The following is an 18,635-nucleotide window of genomic DNA, read 5'->3' as shown; positions in this document are numbered from 1 at the left end:
TCCTGGGGGCAGACGATAATTACTAGAGGTTACCACATCCCCTTCGATCTTTATCCGAGACCACAAAGGAGAATCCCTGATGTTCCATCTAGTCAGAGGGACATAGCAGCACAAGAAATTTGAAAGCTACTCGAAAAAAATGAGTCATCCAAGCCGTCCCACCAGATTGGATAGAATCCAGAGTCTACTCAAGATTTTTTTTAGTGCCAAAAAAGACAGGGGACTGGAGGCCAATCCTGGACCTCAGCATCCTGAACAAGTTCATCAAACAGAGCAAATTCTGGATGGTCACGGTTCAGTCTATTCTCCCGTTTCTGGAAAAGATGACAGGATGTGCTCGATAGATCTCCAGGATGCGTATTACCATATAAAAGTGGACAAACGCTCCAGAAGATATGTCTGCTTCTGGCTGGGAGCCAATCATTAACAATTTCAGCCGCTGCCCTTTGGTCTCTCCACAGCCCCCAGAATGTTCACCAAATGTATGGCAGTAGTAATAGCTCACTTGAGATTGCAAGAATTCCATGTGTTTCCATATTTAGATGACTGGCTCCTTACCACCCCCTCCAAGAATCTACTGCTTCTCGCCTTGAATTACACCCTACAGCTAGCATGACTCCTAGGGATATCTATAAATGAAGAGAAGTCACAGCTACTCCCTACTCAAAGCCTAGAATTTGTAGGAGAAGCTCGACATGAGGACTTGCATTGCTGCCCTCCCTCATCACAGGCTTCACAAACTAAGATCTTAACTCCGAGTGATACTCTGTCAGGACAAAGTCCCAGCTCATTTAGTCCTTCAACTGTTAGGATTAATGGCAGCAATGATTACTATAGTTCCCCTGGCAAGACTACATATGAGATTACTACAATGGCTCCTAGCCTCTCAGTGGTCCCTATTAACACATCCTATGTATCACCCAATCCGCATAACCAACCGCTGCAAAATCTGAATTGGTGGATGAACCCAGAAATGGAACTATGGAGTTGTTCCTTCTTACCCTCTCAGCCCAAGGCCGTAGTGACCACGGACACATCCCTGATGGGGTGGGGGGGACATTTTCAGAGAAAGACAGTCCAAGGCACCTGGTCTCCCTTAGAGGTCAACTTGCATATTAACATTCTAGAACTGAGGGTAGTGCTTTTGGCGTTGCAAGCATTTCAATCTGCCCTACCATCAGGGACAATTGCTATTTAGTCAGACAGCATGTCAGTGGTCTGGTACATCAACAAACAGGGGGGAACCAGATCATACCCATTATGTTGGGAAGCCATGAGAGTATGGCAATGGGCAATAGCCTCCAACCGCTTTCTGGTGGCAATGCACATTTCTGGGAACTCCAATATGATTGCGGACAAACTGAACAGATGCGTTCTCCTGCCTCACGTGTGGTATCTCAATCCCAAAGTGGCGACAGAGATTTTTTGTTGCTGGGGTCAGCCTTGCTGTGATCTATTCATGTCCCCCACCAACCACAAATGCAGCAGCTACTTTGCCCTAGTCTTCCTCAGGAGGAGTCCCCGAGGGACGTTCTAGTACACAATTGGCCCCCGGGACTGCTTTACACCTTCCTTCCCTTTCCTCTGATCCCACAATTTCTAAAGAAAGTTCTTTGGCTGAGAAGCAAAGTAATCCTCACTGAACCCTATTGGCCCCGACAAATCTGGTTCCCCTTCCTTTGACCTCATCTGGTTCACTGCCTGTGGACTCTGGATCCAACTCCAGGGTTACTGTCACACCCACAGGGGCTGATCCATCCAAACCTATCGAGCCTCAAGCTGACAGCGTGGTACCTCCACTTCCGGTAATTGCCAGGCAAAATAACCTTTCTTCTCCTGTACAAAAAATACTTCTGGCTTCCCATAAACAGTCCACCAGAAAAAATTATCATAGCAAATGGAACAGATCTGTGTTTTGGTCTCAGGAGAAGGGACTGGACCCCTTTCTAGCTGCCATTAGTTCAGTGTTGGAATATTTATCAACCTTACTCCATTCAGGAGCTTCAGCTTCTAAGATCAGGGTCCATGTAGCAGCTATCTCAGATTTCCATAATGGTTTCCAAGATTCCTCACGAATATCTCACCGTCTCTGTAAAACCTTTTTGAAAGGAGTCATGCATGTAAAACCACCTTTCAAAGAGGCCATTGAACCTGGGAATTTGACACTGGTTCTGCAAACTTTGACTCATCATCCCTTTGAGCCTGCTGCCTCTTGTGATATAAAATTCTTCCCTTGGAAGACTTTATTCTTGGTAGCCATTACCTCAGCGAGGAGAATATCAGAATTGTAGGCCTTGTGTGTAAAACACCCTTACACAGTTTTCCACAAAGAGAGAGAATTTCTTCGGACTAACCCTTATTTTCTACCCAAGGTTGTATCGGAGTTAAATATCAATCAGTCCATCGACCTACCAGTTTTCTTCCCAAATTTTTCTAATAGAGGAGAATATTGCTTGTATTTATTAGCTGTACATAGACAACTACATTTCTACGTAGACAGGACTAAGTCTTTCCGTAAATCTGACCAATTGTTCCTGTCCTTTTCAGGACCCAAGTTAGGAAAATCATTTTCAAAAGTCACTTTGGCAAAATGGTTGAGTGACTGCATCTCTTTTATCTATCAACAAAACCAGATACGTTTAACTACCAAAATCAAAGTGCATTCAACCAGATCAGTTGCTGCTTCGGTGGCTTTTCATACAAGAGCTTCTATGATTGGCATTTGCACAGCAGCCACTTGGGCTACCCCTCATACCTTTATCACTCATTACAAATTGGATTTGGTCTCCAGGGGGGAGAGCATCCTTTGGCTTAATGGTGCTCAGGAATATCCTTCCATAGGGCCTCCCAGGACACAAGGTAGCTAGGGACTCTGTCCATTCAGTCATGAATGAATGCAGATTAACCACATCAGATAATGAAGTTATGTTCTTACCATAATGTTCCATCTTTGTTGTTGGTCTTCATTCATTCATGACATCCCACCAACCAACCCCCTCTGAAAGACTCCTGGATGTTCCAATTTGGTCCTGGTCATATGTTAGGGCATTTGTTCAGACAAAGCTTCCGCTTTATTATCTTTATGGGCAAACTTGATCTGAAGAGATTAGGAGAGGGTCACTATGAGTTACCTTAGCTGTAGACGTTTTTGCTGGTGTAAGCTTGTTTTATCGACTGAGTTGGCTCCGAGGATGGAACCGAGATTCATCAGTCATAAATGAATGAAGATCAGCAACACAGATAGAACGTTATGGTAAGAACATAACTTCTTTTTCCCAATTATCTCTTTCTTCCCCATCACACCTCCAACACTTGCAATCTATCTGAGGAAAACATTCTTTGGAGTTTATTTGGGATATAAAAATACCTATGTAAACACTTCCAAACAAAGATCCTTAATCTTCTAGACTTTGTTGCATATTTGGGAGGCATACATATATACCCATTGTTTCTTTGTGAATTGCTTATTCATTCAGTCTCTCTTTCCAATCCTTTCTAACCTCCTCCGATTGATTCTTGTAATTATCATGCAATGTTTTTGATGCTCTACCAGTTATTCCTTTTTTAACAATAGCTTTTGTTCTAGATTCAACTAAAAACTCTACCAGTGCTGGTCTTTTGCTTAGGACCCTCCCCCCTTTTCTTTCTCTTTGCCTATACTCTGATATCAATCCTTGATAGGGAAGCAATCTCTAAACTGCAGTCCAAATAAATTCCTGGTATTTTCCCATGGTATTACCTGTCCCTTTCTAGTTATTTCCGCCCAGTGCCTTGGTTCTTTTGCCAATGTTCTCCAGTGAATTCCAGCCCCCTCTTTCCTATTGTCTGTATGCCTAATTGCAGATAATCCCTTTGGCAGAATCTCTTTTCTCCATTCCCGTGTTGATTTTGTTTTTATAATAACTTCTCTTACTGTATGAATATAATATTCTCTGTGGTTATTTTATTCTCCTTAAGGAACTACATCCAAAATCCCACTCTCCTTGTTTAATTTACCCCCCCACACATTTTGTCATCACCCTTTATAACTTTCTGCTTGTGCGATGCACAGGAGCCTTAACTGTGCAGCTCTGAAATACCCCTTCAAATCGGGTAATCCCAAACCACCTTGTTCTTTTGGAATAATCAGCTTATCCCACTTGACTCTTGCCATCTTTCACTCACAGATGAAATCATTCAGCTCTTTAATTGCTATCCACAACTTGTCCTAATATGCCTGCCCTGTGTATAAAACTAAAGGAACTAAAGACATTTTAATTGCTTTTATCTTGCTATCCATATCCATAAAACAGAGCCTCCAATTTCTCAGTTTTTGTATTGCCTTTTGTTTAGTCTCTTCCCACATATCCTTAGCTGCCACACCAGAATCCGTTTTAATCCATACTGCTAAGTACTTCATTTTATCATGTCCCCGTAAATATGGATATTGCTAAACCAGTTCATGTGAGTACATAGTTTACAGCTATTGCCTTTGTTTTGGCTTCATTAATTTTGTATCCTGAAAAGCCTTGGAAACTGTCTCAAAATATTCCACAACAGTGAAATGTCCTTTTCTGGTTTTATCAGGTCTAAAATAGTTTCATCTACAAATAGAGCCAGCTTTTCTTGACTACTATACCAATTATATCCTTGAATTTCTGAATCTCTTATTTTTTTGCCATTGTTTCTAAATATAACACAAATAGCAAAGGGGAGAGAGGATACCCCTGCCTGTTTCTGCTGCTCAAACAGAAATTGTCAGAGAGGAACCCACCATACCTCTCAACCTCTTAGAGCAAGACGTCTGGACAAAGCCATAATTAATGTGGGTACAAGGCCCCAAAATGGGGGCACTTTTTAAATATTGCTCTTTCAAACTTAGAACATTGACAGAATAACAGGTGTTGCTTTAGCATGAATTTTCTGAATGGTATGAAGTCTGCAACTCAAATGTCTGTCATTATTTTCTAACTTCATCCCTCAATAATTTGTCAGCGATCTTCCAGAAAATTACAATTTCATGAGAAACAGTCCAAAATAATAAGGCAAAAATCTGGACATTCTGAGAAAATCTATACAGTTGAGAGGTATGGAACCCATTTTAATTTTCACCTCCTATATATCAATCAGCCTTATAATTATATCAGAGAATACAAATGATTCCATTGTCCTGCTCATAAACTTCCAGTTTACTTTGTCAAATGCATTTTCTGCATCAAGACCTACCAACAATAGTGGTGTTTTCCTACATTCTGCTGCCCTCTGGATCGTCGTTGTTCTGTTAATGTTGTCAAATGCTTGCCTCCCCTTCACAAACACAGATTGATCCATATCTATCAATTTGATCAATATCTATCAGTTTTGGCATTACCTTTGCCATTTTTAGCCACTATTGACATAAACACTTTATAATCAAGGTTTAGGATTGAAATGCGCCTGGATCTGATGGGTATTTGCCCTCTTTAGGTATTGAAGCACCACCGCTTTTTTCCAGGATGTTGGTGTTTCTGCTTCTCTTAAAATACTGCTAAACATAACCTTCCAGATCAGTATCAGTTTTTTTCCCTCCTAGCTTTCAGATTTCAACAAGAATACCATCTATTCCTGGGGACTTTCCTGTAAATTGGTTATCTTCATTGTTATAGGCTACCCAAACATGGTGACAAACCCTTCTACTTTCTGTTGCCTGAGTTGTGCTAATAGTTTTTGTGCTCCGGAGTTATCAAAAAAAGTTCCTTAACAGCAATTTTTCTAAACTCATCATATTATCAAAGTAATCCCTTATTTTCTGTTAAGCATTTTGCAATTGCTCCTCTTTTTGTTCTGTGGGATCCATCCTATTCTTCAGTACTTTAAACTTTGTCAGTCCCACTAAGTAATTCTTGTCACTTCTTAACCATATCTCTCCGTCTTTTATTTCCACCATATTTTTAAACTCCACTTTAATTTTATCCTACTTCCTAGCTATATTTTCGGAAGAAATTTCTATCTTCTCTAATAAGTCTGGAATAATTTCTACTAGCCATTCCTTAAATTCCTCTCTTTTCAACAGATAGGTGGGAAAGAACCAGTGTGTCATTTTTATTTCATTACCTTGCGTTTTTATTTTAGTTATTAGTGGCGTGTGATCTGAAATAGTTATTGGGTGCATATCAAGACCTTCAATTAAATGCACAAGTTCCTGTGTTTAGCCTAGCCCAGTTTTTGCATGTTGAGGAATAATATGTAAATTCACTCTGAACTCCTACTATTGAATTCACATCCTGCAAGCCAAATATTTAAACAAATTTCTTCAAAAATCTCCCCTCTTTTGTTATATTTTCCCTTCTGGACCCCCATATACATCAAATCAAATTGTATTCACCAATTATAAGTTATATTCACTGCCGAAAGCTGATTATTTCTCCCAGTATTTTCTTAAGCTCCATTATAGCAGTTTTAAGTGAAATATAAGTACATGCGAGTGTAATCCTCCTCCCTTGCCAGTAGCCCCTTATAACTACAAATCTACCATTATTATCTTTTTGTATCCTCTTCAATCACTATTGGAGCTCCTCTTGCAGTTAATATACATACTTCACTTTTCCTTTGTCCCAGGTATTCTGCTGAATAACTATTTTGAAAACCTTTCTTTATCAAATTTACATGCTCATTTCTTTCAGAATGTATCTCCTGTAGCAGAGCTATTTGCACTCTACATTTTTTTAATATAGTTCACTGATCTTTCCTTTTTGTATGTATCTGTGGCCATTTACATTTAACAATAATATAAAAAGTGCTATTATGTTAGAAACTTATATAATTATATTAAAAAGTTATTACAGTTGTTTCTTGTCATATCCATTTAATCCTATGTCACATTTTACAAAACTTTTTGTTTTATTGAAAGCCGTCAAAAACACACCTCAATACATCCCCTAAAGCCTATTAGCTTAATACTAACACACAAAACTATGTACATCTTCAAATATTGAAGTTTTATCCTCCTAATAGGAGCAATTGCCCCAGACTGACAGCCACACTGATAGACTTGGATTAGCCTAAGATGAAGGTTATCCATGCTAAGATGCATTGTACAGTTTTTGCTGTCTGGTTTTGTCTTATCTTTTTACTCTCCCAGATTGGGAAAACACTTGAATGGTTTCAGAAAACATTATTTCCTGGCCATCAAAAGAAAGCCATTAAAGGAAAGTATTCCATTTTAATGCTCTTTATCAAATTGTCTGCATGGAGACATGAGAACCAGCTATATATCTGCTTCTATAAGCACTCATTTATTTGGTAGGGTAAACTTTTATTATATTCAGTGTTCTTTTTTATTTATTTTCTTTCTCATAAAATTCATTTTCCTATGCAAGTGTGTGAAAAAGTACATCAAATGTTCTTGTATCATGCTCTTTTGACCAAATTTTTGTACTTTTTTTTACAATGCAATGCCTACATTTCTTAAAACTGAACAAGGAGAAGGAAAAGGGTGGGAGGTTGGCATAATGGTTATGGTGTTTACCTTACAGACACAAGGTGCAGGGTATGATTCTCATGTGGGGTAACTGGCTATGCTTAAAATGGCCCACACGGACAGTTAGCCTACTACTAATCTATGAACATTTATTGCAGTTGGGGGGTTAGCATAATGGTTAAGGTGTTGACCTTAGAGACACAAAGTACAAGGATTGATTCTCATCTTTGGGAAGTATGGCAAGGCTTGAAAACACCCTTAGCATCAATAGCCTCATAATTACCTATGTGCTTGTGTACCTATGAATTTATTCCTATGAAAAAAGAGGGGAAAAACAGGGGCTTCTGTTTACTTTAATATTCCCATTGCACTCAAAAATAACTCAGAAAGCTTTACTTTATAGCTTGCAGATTGTATCATGTTCTTCCAAACATTAATTAGATGAAGTAGGGCATATACTTTATAGTCCCCTACAAGTTTAACAAAGTCAAAAAAATTCAATATTTCCAGGTTTTCTTGTTCTGTCATATTTCACAAATATAATTAATGCTTTGTAATTCCACATTTATTTGTCCTTTTCCAAGTTGCTGGTTTCCTTCCTGTTGATTTTGCTTCCAAATCCAGTCGCTGCTTCATTTTCAACATACTGCTGGTTCTTCTAGTCAACTCTTGTGCTCTTTTCTGTCTTTCAAGCATTTTCCACTGAAACATTGGAAAAGGCTTCACTGGCACAGTCTCCCTGTGGGCTTTATTACCAGAAGAACAAGAAGCAAAATCTCCTTCAGTTTCATAGCTCACTTTTTGTTGTTCAAACTTTTGTATTTTATTCATAGCATGTTCTGCACCAAAAATGATTTTGTCCCTCTAAGAGAGAATATTCTGAAACTAATTGGGTACAGGAACTTAAACATCATGCCTGCTTCTTGACATTCCCTGATTAGTGGAATAAATTTACTCCTCTTCCGCCTGGTGTACAGTGAGTAATAATTTTGCACAAACACTCTGCTCTCTCCCACTTTTAGTACTTTGTCCTTCTGCCACAGTTTTATCAGAATCAACTCATTCTGCTGGTAGGATTGCATCTTTAGTATTAAAGGTTTAGGTTGCTTTCTCATGGCCAGCTTTGGAGCATACGCAGAATGTGCCCTTTCAAGTAACACGTCCTGCTGTGGAATACCAGTCCAGTTGCTTATTTATGCTTTCTTAAAATTAATACAGTCTGTTCCTTCCAGCTTCTCTAATACAGCAGAAAATCACAGATAGTCCCTATGTGCTGTGTCCTGTGATTCCTTTTTTTAAACACCTCTTCCTGACCAGTGTCATCTTCAGCCAATCTTTTCTTCATTTTGACCTCTGATTTTTGCAGTTTTATCACCTCATCTGATTATCTGTTTAAAGTTTCTTCCATTTTTTCCAACCTTTTGTTATTTGAATTGATATCCTCCTCATGTTTTGTTTGTTTTAATCAGCTCTGCGTACATTTGACTTAGTTTTTCCTCTAGGTTACTGGAAGTCATGCCTTGCACCAAATCTGGAGCTTGAGCTGCTTTTTGCTGAACAGCTGCAGAATTCTTCCCAATCAGTGTTTTCTCCTCATCTTTGATTTTATTTCAGATTCTCTGAATTTCTTTTTACTGGCATCCAGGCAGTGTACTTATTAGCCAGTGACTAAAATGTACCCAAAAATATGAGTTTACTGGCTCTCTTCTGAGTTTCTGTTTTCACACTGAGAGAGCTGAAATTAAGCTGTTAGTCAATGTGCAGCCATCTTGGAAGTTCTGACCCAGCCCTCCTTTGAACCATCTGCCAAAGTGGACTTAAAATTCCTGCCATGGAAAAACGTTTTTCAGGTTGCAGTTATATTCACTAGACAAGTATCAGAACTCCAGACACATTCTTTCCAATCACCATACCTGATTTCTTCATAAGGATAGAGTATCCTTTTGAACTAATCATTCCTTTCTTCCTAAGGTGATGTCAGAGGCATCTATCAATCATTCCATCAACCTGCCTGTTGTTTTTTCAAATTTTCTAGCAAGGGAGAATATATGTTACACATGTTGGATGTGCATAGATAACTTAAATTGTATCTCCATAGAACTGAAGAATACAGGAAATCCACCCAGTTGTTTGTCACCTTTTCTAAGACTAAATTAGGCAAGGTGGCATAAAAAAGAGCCTTAGCCAGATGGCTTACTGATTGTATTTCTTTTGTTTATAAGTCCAAAGGGCTGACATTACTTAAACCTCCTAAGGCTCTTTCCACCAAATCTCTGGCCACATCATCTGCCTGCTGGTCTAGGGCTTCGATAGATGACATTTATGTAGCTGCTGCTTTATCCAATGGTCATACCATTATTTCTTATTACAAATTGAACATTTTATTAAGGAATAGGGCTGTACTCTGGAATATCCTTCCTTGAGGACCACCCAGAGTTTCCCTAGCTGGGGACTCTGCCCCATTGGTTAAGAAATGGATGAAAAAGACATCAGATACAAAAGGTATGTGCTCACTATAACAATGCACCTGTGTTTTCTGTTTTCATCCTTGCTTACCCTCCCATTCTCCAGCCCCCTTCTTACTTTGAGAGTTTTTCATTTGCGCTACTAGTACGTCCTGAGGAGTAATTTCTGTCCATCTTGTAGCATGAGCTCCTGTCTCTCTCTCTCCCTCCTTTCTCTTTCTAAATGAACTACATTTTTTAAATGGGTACTTTCTTTTGGTGCAAGATGGTAAGCTTACAAGAGGGCAAACTTGACCTGAGGTGATTTAGGAGAAAAAGAAGGATTATGGGTAAGTGGAGGAGCTCGAGCTGTAGATCCAAAGCCTAGTGAAGTGACCAAAGTTGGATCCGAGACCCATCAGTTGAGGAAGGATGAAAACAGGCAACAGTGATGCATCATTATGGTAAAAACATAACTTTTGTTTTATTGTAGTTTAGTCTTAAACAATGGTTTTGGAGGGGGGGCTTTGCACTGTAACCCCCATGTGGGGACGTCACATCCCCTTAATGTAATGCCATCACCTTTGTAGTCAAACCAATGCTTTTGAAGGGTGTAGTACAGCTATATTAAGAAAAGATGATTTTTGTTCTAATGTCTTTCATCAGTAAAGATGTATCCCCTATATATATATATATATATATATATATATATATATATATATTTATATATATATATATATATATATATATATATATATATATATATATGTGTGTGTGTGTGTGTGTGTGTGTGTGTGTGTGCATGTGTGTGTGTGTGTATATATATATATATATATATATATATATATATATGTTTACTATTGAATTAGTGAAGTGCCTGTGCTCAACTGGCATGTGGTTCATAGGTTCATAGGTTCATAGGTTCATACTAGGCTATCTGCCCAAGGGCATTTATAAGCCTAGCCCATAGTTATGTGGCTTTCGCCACCCCTTTAGTTTGAATAAAAACTATGCCTATCATTTTTCTGTGCCTCTGTCAAGCAGTGACACTGAAGTAATCCCTGGGGTATATCTGCGATCTCCCATCCATTGGTCAAGATTCCTCTTGAACAAGGCCAGCGAGGTGCTCTGCCTCACATGTACCGGGATTTTGTTCCACAGCATAGGGAGTCTCTGGGTGATGAATCTGTCCCTCCAGCACGTTCTATTTATAACCGTGTCAAGGTTTAAGTCTCCGCCCTTGTGGTTCTGAGGGATCTAGATTTTTGAGGTGAAGCATATTCATCAAATCTGGGTTTGACATGGCCTTATATGTCAGGCACAGGTCACCTCTGAGCAAGCGGTATGAGACTGAATAAAGCTGGAGTTCTTTCAGTCGGGCAGCATAAGACATATTTTGAGACCCTTTATCCTTTTGGTGAGGAACTTTTGGGGCCTTTCAAGCTGCATCAGGTGTCTGGTCAGATACATTCCGAACTGGGCATTGTACTCAATCATAGGTCTAATGAGTGATGAGTACAGGGGGACGATGACCTCCCTTGATCTAGATGTGAATCCCTTCATGATCAGGTGGGCGATATAGAAGGTTTTCCTAACTACTTTAGCAACATGAGTGTCAAACGAAAGACTACTGTCAACTTGGGTCCCCAGATCCCTGATGACTTTTTCTGTGCTCAGTGGATTGTCACCTATATGGTAGCTAGGGGTAACCTTGTTTTTCCCGAAGGGTATGACTATGCATTTTTTGGTGTTTAACTTCAGGCCATGGCTCTGGCACCAGTTATCCGTTTCTGTGAGGCCCTTCTGGAGGATATCTGTGTCAGATGTGTTTTCGACTATGGCCCAGTTTGCAGTCATCTGCAAACTTTGTCAGCCATAACCCTCCTGTGTTTGCTTGTACTTCAGAAAAGTAGATGCCGAACAAGAGTGGACCCAGGACTGAGCCCTGTGGGACACCACTTGTGACAGGCTTTGAGTCTGACATGGCTCCAGCAACTCTGACCCTGTGGGTTCTGTCGCTTAGCCAGTTTGCAACCCATCTTGTGATGTATGGGTTTACATTCAAGCTGATGAGTTTTTCGATGATACCTGAGTGGGGTATTGTGTGAAGGCCTTTGCCAGGTCGAGGTAGGCTGTATGGACTGCCTTTCCTCATCAATGGCCTTGGTGACTGTCTCGAAAAAGTCAACCAAGTTTAAGAGGCAGGATCTGCCTTTGACAAAGCCAAACTGGGTTGGATCCAAAGTCTGCAAGTTCCCTATGTCTTTATTTATGAGTTCCATTATGATCCTCTCCATGGCTTTGCAGATAAGGCTTGTCAAGCTAATGGGGCGGTAATTTCCAGGGTCTGTGGAGGCACCGCCCTTATGAAGTGGGACCACAGTCGCCGCGCCACTCCTTGGGTACGTATCCTGAGGTGAGGCTAAGATTAAACAGCTGTCCTAACTGTGGGTTTAATTCCTCGTTGAGTTCATGAAGCACACAGCCGGGGACACCATCCGGTCCCATGGATGCTGTGGTTTGTGCCTTAGTGAGGGAAGTTCTCACCGGGGCGTTGGAGATGTTTGGGGCTACAATCCTCTGGAATAGATATCTCTCCTTTTGGGGGAGGGGAGAAGTTTGCACTGAACCTGTCAGCCAGTATGTTAGCAATGTGTGTAGGTTCAGTAATTTTCACATCATTTTGAACTAATTCTGAGCATATCTGGGAGTTTCCTCCTAGGTTTCTAACATAGCTAAAGAAGGCCTTATGATTATCTTTAGAGTCCTTGGCGATTTTTCTCTCAAAATTTGCCTTGGATGATTTTATGAGAGCTCTTAGTTTTTTACTTATAATGATCAAAGGTGTCTTACCTTTCAAGGATTTTGCTCTATCTTGTAGTAGCTTCCTCCTTTTGTTGTAGAGCTTGTTTATGGCTGGGGTCCACCAGACTGGACGCTTGCCTTTGGTACAGAGTGTCTTAGTTTTGTTTGGGATTGCCTGATCCATGCAGTCCTGTAGGTGCTGGTAGAAGGCATTTGTAAGTGATTCAGCGGTTTGAGTAATGTTTACCACTGGCTCAGGGGCCTTAAAGGAGACCACACTAGTTTTTAGAAGTGTGAAATCGGCTTTTGAGAAGTTTTTCACTGTGGTCTTTTTGTTTCAGGTGGGGGCGGGATGAGGACCTCCAGCGAGATTAGTTTATGATCTGATCTCACCAGTGAGGGGTATACTTCCGGTGTTGAACATTTTGATCCCATGTTCGTGATGATGAGATCAAGTATGTTTTCACCTCTTGTGGGGATGGTGACTAGTTGTTCCATGGCATTTGAGTTTATGAACTCCAGGAATCTTTGGGTTAGAGTGTTCGGGCTTGAGTAGTGTTCCCAGTCTATATTAGGGTAGTTGAAGTCACCTAGTATGATGGTGTTTGGAGATACATTTATCCCCTCCAATGTTTTCAGGAAGGCCATGTGAGGTTCCTGAGTTTGAGAGGGTGAAAAGCAGTTTTCAAATGGGCAGAGTGCTGAAACAGAAAACATCAACTACACTACAGCAAATGGGTAGTGTAGTTCGATTATCTGAGTTCGTTATTGTGAACGGAGATCTCAGTTCAATGAGGAACAGGAGGAACAGGGAATTAAGCCATTTCCTCTCTGTAGTGCAATCTCAAGTTGGTATATACAATTTGCACTGAGTGGGGGGTGCAGGGTGGATTACCCCCTTGCAAAATAGTAAAATACACGTACAGTTGACTGTGGAATGTCAGTGTACAGTAAGCTGCATAGCATGGGCGACTGACATATCCTCCTGCTATGTCGAATATATCGAACTACAGGTGTCAATGTATTAAGTTTCGACTTGGCCACTTTTTCACAGTTCTGTATTCCACATTTTGGGTCAACCATATAACTGATCAACGTATGCAGTTTCAGGATATCAATAGTAAACCATATATAAAACATATGGACAAAATGTTTAATGAGTGATACAAAAAAATAGACCAAAACACATCAGCCATAGATTCATAGGTAGGTACTAGGCTATTGGCCCTAGGGCCTATTAAGCCTAACCAAACGGTACCGTGGCTTTTGCCACCCAAGAAAATTATTTTCCTGTGCCCCTGTCAAGCAGAGCCACAGAAGTGATCCCCGGGGGGAATTTTTTATCTCCCATCCAATCATCAAGATTTTTCTTGAAGAGTGCTAATGAGGAGCTTTGTTTGATACAGATAGGTAGTTTGTTCCAGAGTATGGGAAGTCTCTGGGACAGGAATCTATCCCTCCAGCATGTTCTGTTTATTGTGGTGATAAGGTTTAGGTCCCTAGAGCATGTAGCTCGGAGGGATTGGGGTTTCTTTAAGTGGAGCATGTCCAACAGCTCTGGGTTTGACATAGCTTTGTATGTTAGGCAGAGATCGGCTCTGAGTAGGTGATATGTGACAGAGTAAAACTGGAGTTTTTTGAGACAGTTTGCATAGCGCATCTGTTTGAGGCCAGTAGTCCTCTTTGTGAGATATTTCTGCGGCCTTTCCAGTTGTTGTAGATGTCTTTTGAGGTACATACCAAAAGGGGCGTTGTACTCTATAATGGGTCTAATGATTGATGAGTAGAGGGGAAAAATGACCTCTTTTTTCCTGGATGAGAAACCTTTTGTGATGAGGTGTGCCACATAGAAGGATTTCCTGACCAGTGTGGCAATGTGATTATCAAAGGAGAGACTACTGTTCACCTGTGTCCCAAGGTCTCTTATCACACTTTCGATGTTAAGTAGACTACCGCCTATGTGGTAGTTCATGGGCACAGAGACTTTACCAAAAGGGATGACAAAGCACTTTTTGGCATTGAACTTGAGGCCACGGCTTTGAGACCAGGCATACATTGTAGTTTCACCCCCTGCTCCACCTTAGTAATATTTGCTAATCCTGCCCATGCCCCTAACCCTAACATGCAGCTTTGTTTATGTCTTTTCAGCTTTTCCCGGTTAGGGATCACCACAGCAGAACTCCGGTCCGCTAATGCTTGGCAGTTAATTTTTACGTGCTGAGTTGCCAGCCCTGACGCACAACCTTCAACGAAGGTAAGCCCATTCACACATGTCTCCACGCAGAAGACGCTCTAGCTGAGAATCGAACCGGACAGCATCTTACAGTGAGGTGACAATGCTACCGCAGCACCACCACTGCAGTCAACCCTAACATGCAGCTTACCTTACAAAAATCCCATTCCATAACACTACCACTACACAAGTCAGCTTGGACACTCACCATGTGTGCATGGGTGCACACACACACACACACACACACACACACACACACACACACACACACACACACACACACACACACACACACACACACACACACTAAATCTATCCCCTTACTTAACCCTCACTCTAAACCCAAAACACACACTCACAGACAGACTCCTTACCCTACCACTTACCTTTGTCAGCCATTTAGAACTTGATCAAGTTAGTGTCCACATAAATTGTCTTACTTAGCATTGAAAAGGCAAAATACCAAAACTGAAAGCATGCCCAGAATCATTAACCATGCACAGGGTCAAAAGCAACACAGCAAGACAGAAACAATCATTTTTTACAGTGTGGGCAAGACCTCTTATGTCCCTCATGGGCCCCTGCTACTTAAATGTGCCAATTCTGAAATTGCATAGCACTGGGAAAAGGGACAAACTTCCTTACCTCACTATTCAGAGAAATCACAGCACAAGCATTAGTACACTGTTCAATCAAAACAAATTTGATTAAAAGAGGCAATCAGTTCTGTCTTGAAATATGAGGCAATAACCAAGAATGTTGCAGCTAAATAAATATCTGTAGCTACATATTCATATCTCTCTCTCTTTCTCTGTCTCTGTCTCTCTCTCTCTCTCTCTCTCTCTCTCTCTCTCTCTCTCTCCATGTATATTAGTTAACTGGTTGTGGTGAAGTGATCAGATGCCTTGTTGTATCACTATTTAACTGAAATGCTTCTATTTAATGGATGGAAATTGCTGTGTGCTAGAGGGATGAGGATATTTCTTTTCCACACTCTAGTGCAATCTTGGACTTAGCATTTTTTTTGAGATGTAAAGAAACAAATGCCACTATACCCAAGGCATGCACTAGCAAATCTTTTAACTAATTAAAACATTTTTGGTGCCTGTGCTGGACTTAGTGATTTTTTTTAATAACAATGGTAAGATTCATGTAGTTCCTGAGCAGGGTATTTCTGTTTACTGATGTTTAAGATGTGGAAGTTCAGAAGATTTCTCCTGCCAAAAAATACTGTTTATTTCTATAGAGTTTTACTTAGACTTTAATGCAGTAGCATCAAGGTACATGGAACAACTTCAAGTTCTTCATTCCATCTCTGATGCCCACAGATGGCAGTTCATGATGAAGATGAGTGTGGGAAACTGCAGTGCATTAGAGAGTATGGAATTTCTTCATGTTACCACTGTTGTACCAATTCAGAGTTAGTATGTTTGAGATGCAGTGGTGCAGCCCCCTGAGAATCTTCTTTTATTTGTCATTTCAGTGTGTTAGAACTCAATTGTTTTAGTTTAAAATGAGTCCTGACCAAATGTTTACTTCTGTTTAATGCCGTAGACTCATACATAGGTATGTGTGCATAGCAGAGTCAATTCCTAAAGTATACAGTTCCAGCATGTGTATTTTTCTGGTAGTGTGCTAGACTACATATGCATTCTAGTAACCATGGATGTGCATGCTGACACATTTCAGCATCCTTATATGAGGTATTGTCAGATTATATGTGATAGCTTTAAGTAGGAAATAAACCTCAATCAAGAATATTGTCATGAGGGATGCTATATCCTAACAAGCATGGTATTCACTGTTTTAGGACTGCCTGGTTGTATAGTGCTAGGGGCAGCTGGATTTTTCTTGCCCTGGTTAGGAACACTGATGTATTGGGTTTAAAACATTTCCACAAAACACCAAAGAACAACAGCTGTACATAAACAGATTTAAGGCTTCTGCTGAAAGTTAACTGTCTACTGTTTCACATAATGTATACATTTTCTTTGTTTCATTTCAGGAAAATCCAGGATATAAAGGAGATGCTCCTGAGGCAGGAACACCTGTGAGTTGGAATTTTCACTTCAGTACATTGATAATAATAGTCAGTGTGTGTGTGTGTGTGTGTGTGTGTGTGTGTGTGTGTGTGTGTGTGTGTGTGTGTGTGTGTGTGTGCGTGCATGCGTGTGCCTCTCCTGCTGTGTATGTGCATACATTTTATACTGGTGAAAGTACTAGACAGCCATCTATTGTAAATGTACATATACTGAGGTCTGTGTTTTGTTAACATGTACATATGACACTTGTATAGATGTACTCTGTGGGTATATTTGCACAGCTGCATGCTTGATCCATTTTATACTGGAATCACCTGTACACTAACTCTTACATTTTACTGTGGACATACCTGTGCATGTGCGCATAACTGACACAGTTTACCCTGGATATACCTGTGCAAGTATCTGTGCTTGTGTTCATTTCTGATGCAGTTACTACTGAAGGTACCTGTACACAGGTGAATAATGGGCACAGTTTATTTTGGAAGTGGTAGCTGTTTTATAAGAGTGATAGAACTATGATAATGGCCCCAGTGATCTAAGTTAAACCGGTGAGCAAAAATGCTGCAGGACGCATTTAGTGGAATGGGGACTGACTGGCTGTTGTCACCTACCCCATCCTTTATGGAGGAATGTGTCTAAGCTTGGTGTTCAAGGACCTTCTGGCAGATGCAAGAAGGAATTTCAAGCAGTGGTGGCAGGCCAGCTGTTAGGTTCGCCAAGCAGTGCAGCAGTACTCTAGCTGAGATTAGTGCATGGAAGCATGCACCACTGTGACCAATACTGCATTTCCTGCTGAGGTAGGAAGCTGCCCGTATCCAGAAGGGAAATCCATAGGGCATATAGTCAAACAAAGTCCCAGTTGTTGTTAGGAATAACACTGTACTGAGGACAACATCATCTTAACTACTTATAGGTTCATAGGTCAGTACTAGTCTAGCTGTCGTTGCAGGCCATTTTATGCCAAGCCAGTTTCCCTTTTTGTGCTCATATTAACTATCCTATTTGGTTAGAGACTGGCCTTACCCATCCCCTGGTCGAGCCTTGTATATTATCCCTAGTGAGAATAATTGGGCTCATACCATGCATAATAGGGGAACCTTGAATAGGATATGGCAACTAGGAGCTGCCTTTCTTCATTTCTAGTACAGAGGGCTGTCCTGGAGTAGATTTTCTGTTTCCCATCCATAGAGTCAAGTTGCACCTGAATATTAACAGAGATGAACTTTATGTGGCTGGGGAGTCTGTTCCGGAGCAGCGGTAACCTCTTCAAGATATACCTGTCCCTCCAAACTGTTCTGCTGATGTTGCAGAAGTGCTTTAGATACCTAGACTGAGCATTTGTAGGAGATTGTGTCTTTGATATCCTCCCTGTGGGAGGAATAAAGATACCTTGTTGAAGTTTCCAGTAGTTTATTCAGTAAAGTAGGTAAATGGATGGGTGTTTTTGTTCACACTGGAAACTTCAACAAGGTGTCTTTATTCCTCCCACAGGGAGGGTGTCAGAGAGAGAGTCTCCTTAGATCTGGTAGCTAAAGTGATTTTATCTGGACTTATCCTTTATACTCTGTTCCTTGTTAGTTCTGTCACCCACTGGGTCACAGGTGGGATACCAGGCTTCACCGGAGCCCTCTGGATTACCTCTGTAGACTGAGCATTTCTGATGCCATTTG

At 40.6% G+C, this 18,635-nt stretch overlaps 1 protein-coding gene across 1 annotated transcript in view; it reads left to right on the top strand.

Annotated features, from left to right (window-relative positions):
• ITPR3 (inositol 1,4,5-trisphosphate receptor type 3) overlaps positions 1-18,635 on the top strand; it is a 2,403,054-nt gene that overhangs the window by 1,021,749 nt on the left and 1,362,670 nt on the right. Inside the window, exon 10 of the mRNA XM_044076491.1 lies at positions 16,926-16,970. Coding sequence (XP_043932426.1) covers positions 16,926-16,970 — 45 coding nt within the window. The remainder of the gene's footprint in view (positions 1-16,925; positions 16,971-18,635) is intronic.

The sequence above is a fragment of the Protopterus annectens genome, chromosome 7.part0 (genome assembly GCF_019279795.1).
Source record: "Protopterus annectens isolate FY-2018-M chromosome 7.part0, PAN1.0, whole genome shotgun sequence".
In the NCBI taxonomy this organism is placed as follows: Eukaryota; Metazoa; Chordata; order Ceratodontiformes; family Protopteridae; genus Protopterus; species Protopterus annectens.
The sequence above is the reverse complement of the archived record's forward strand: the minus strand, read 5'-3'. Positions and strand labels throughout refer to the sequence as shown.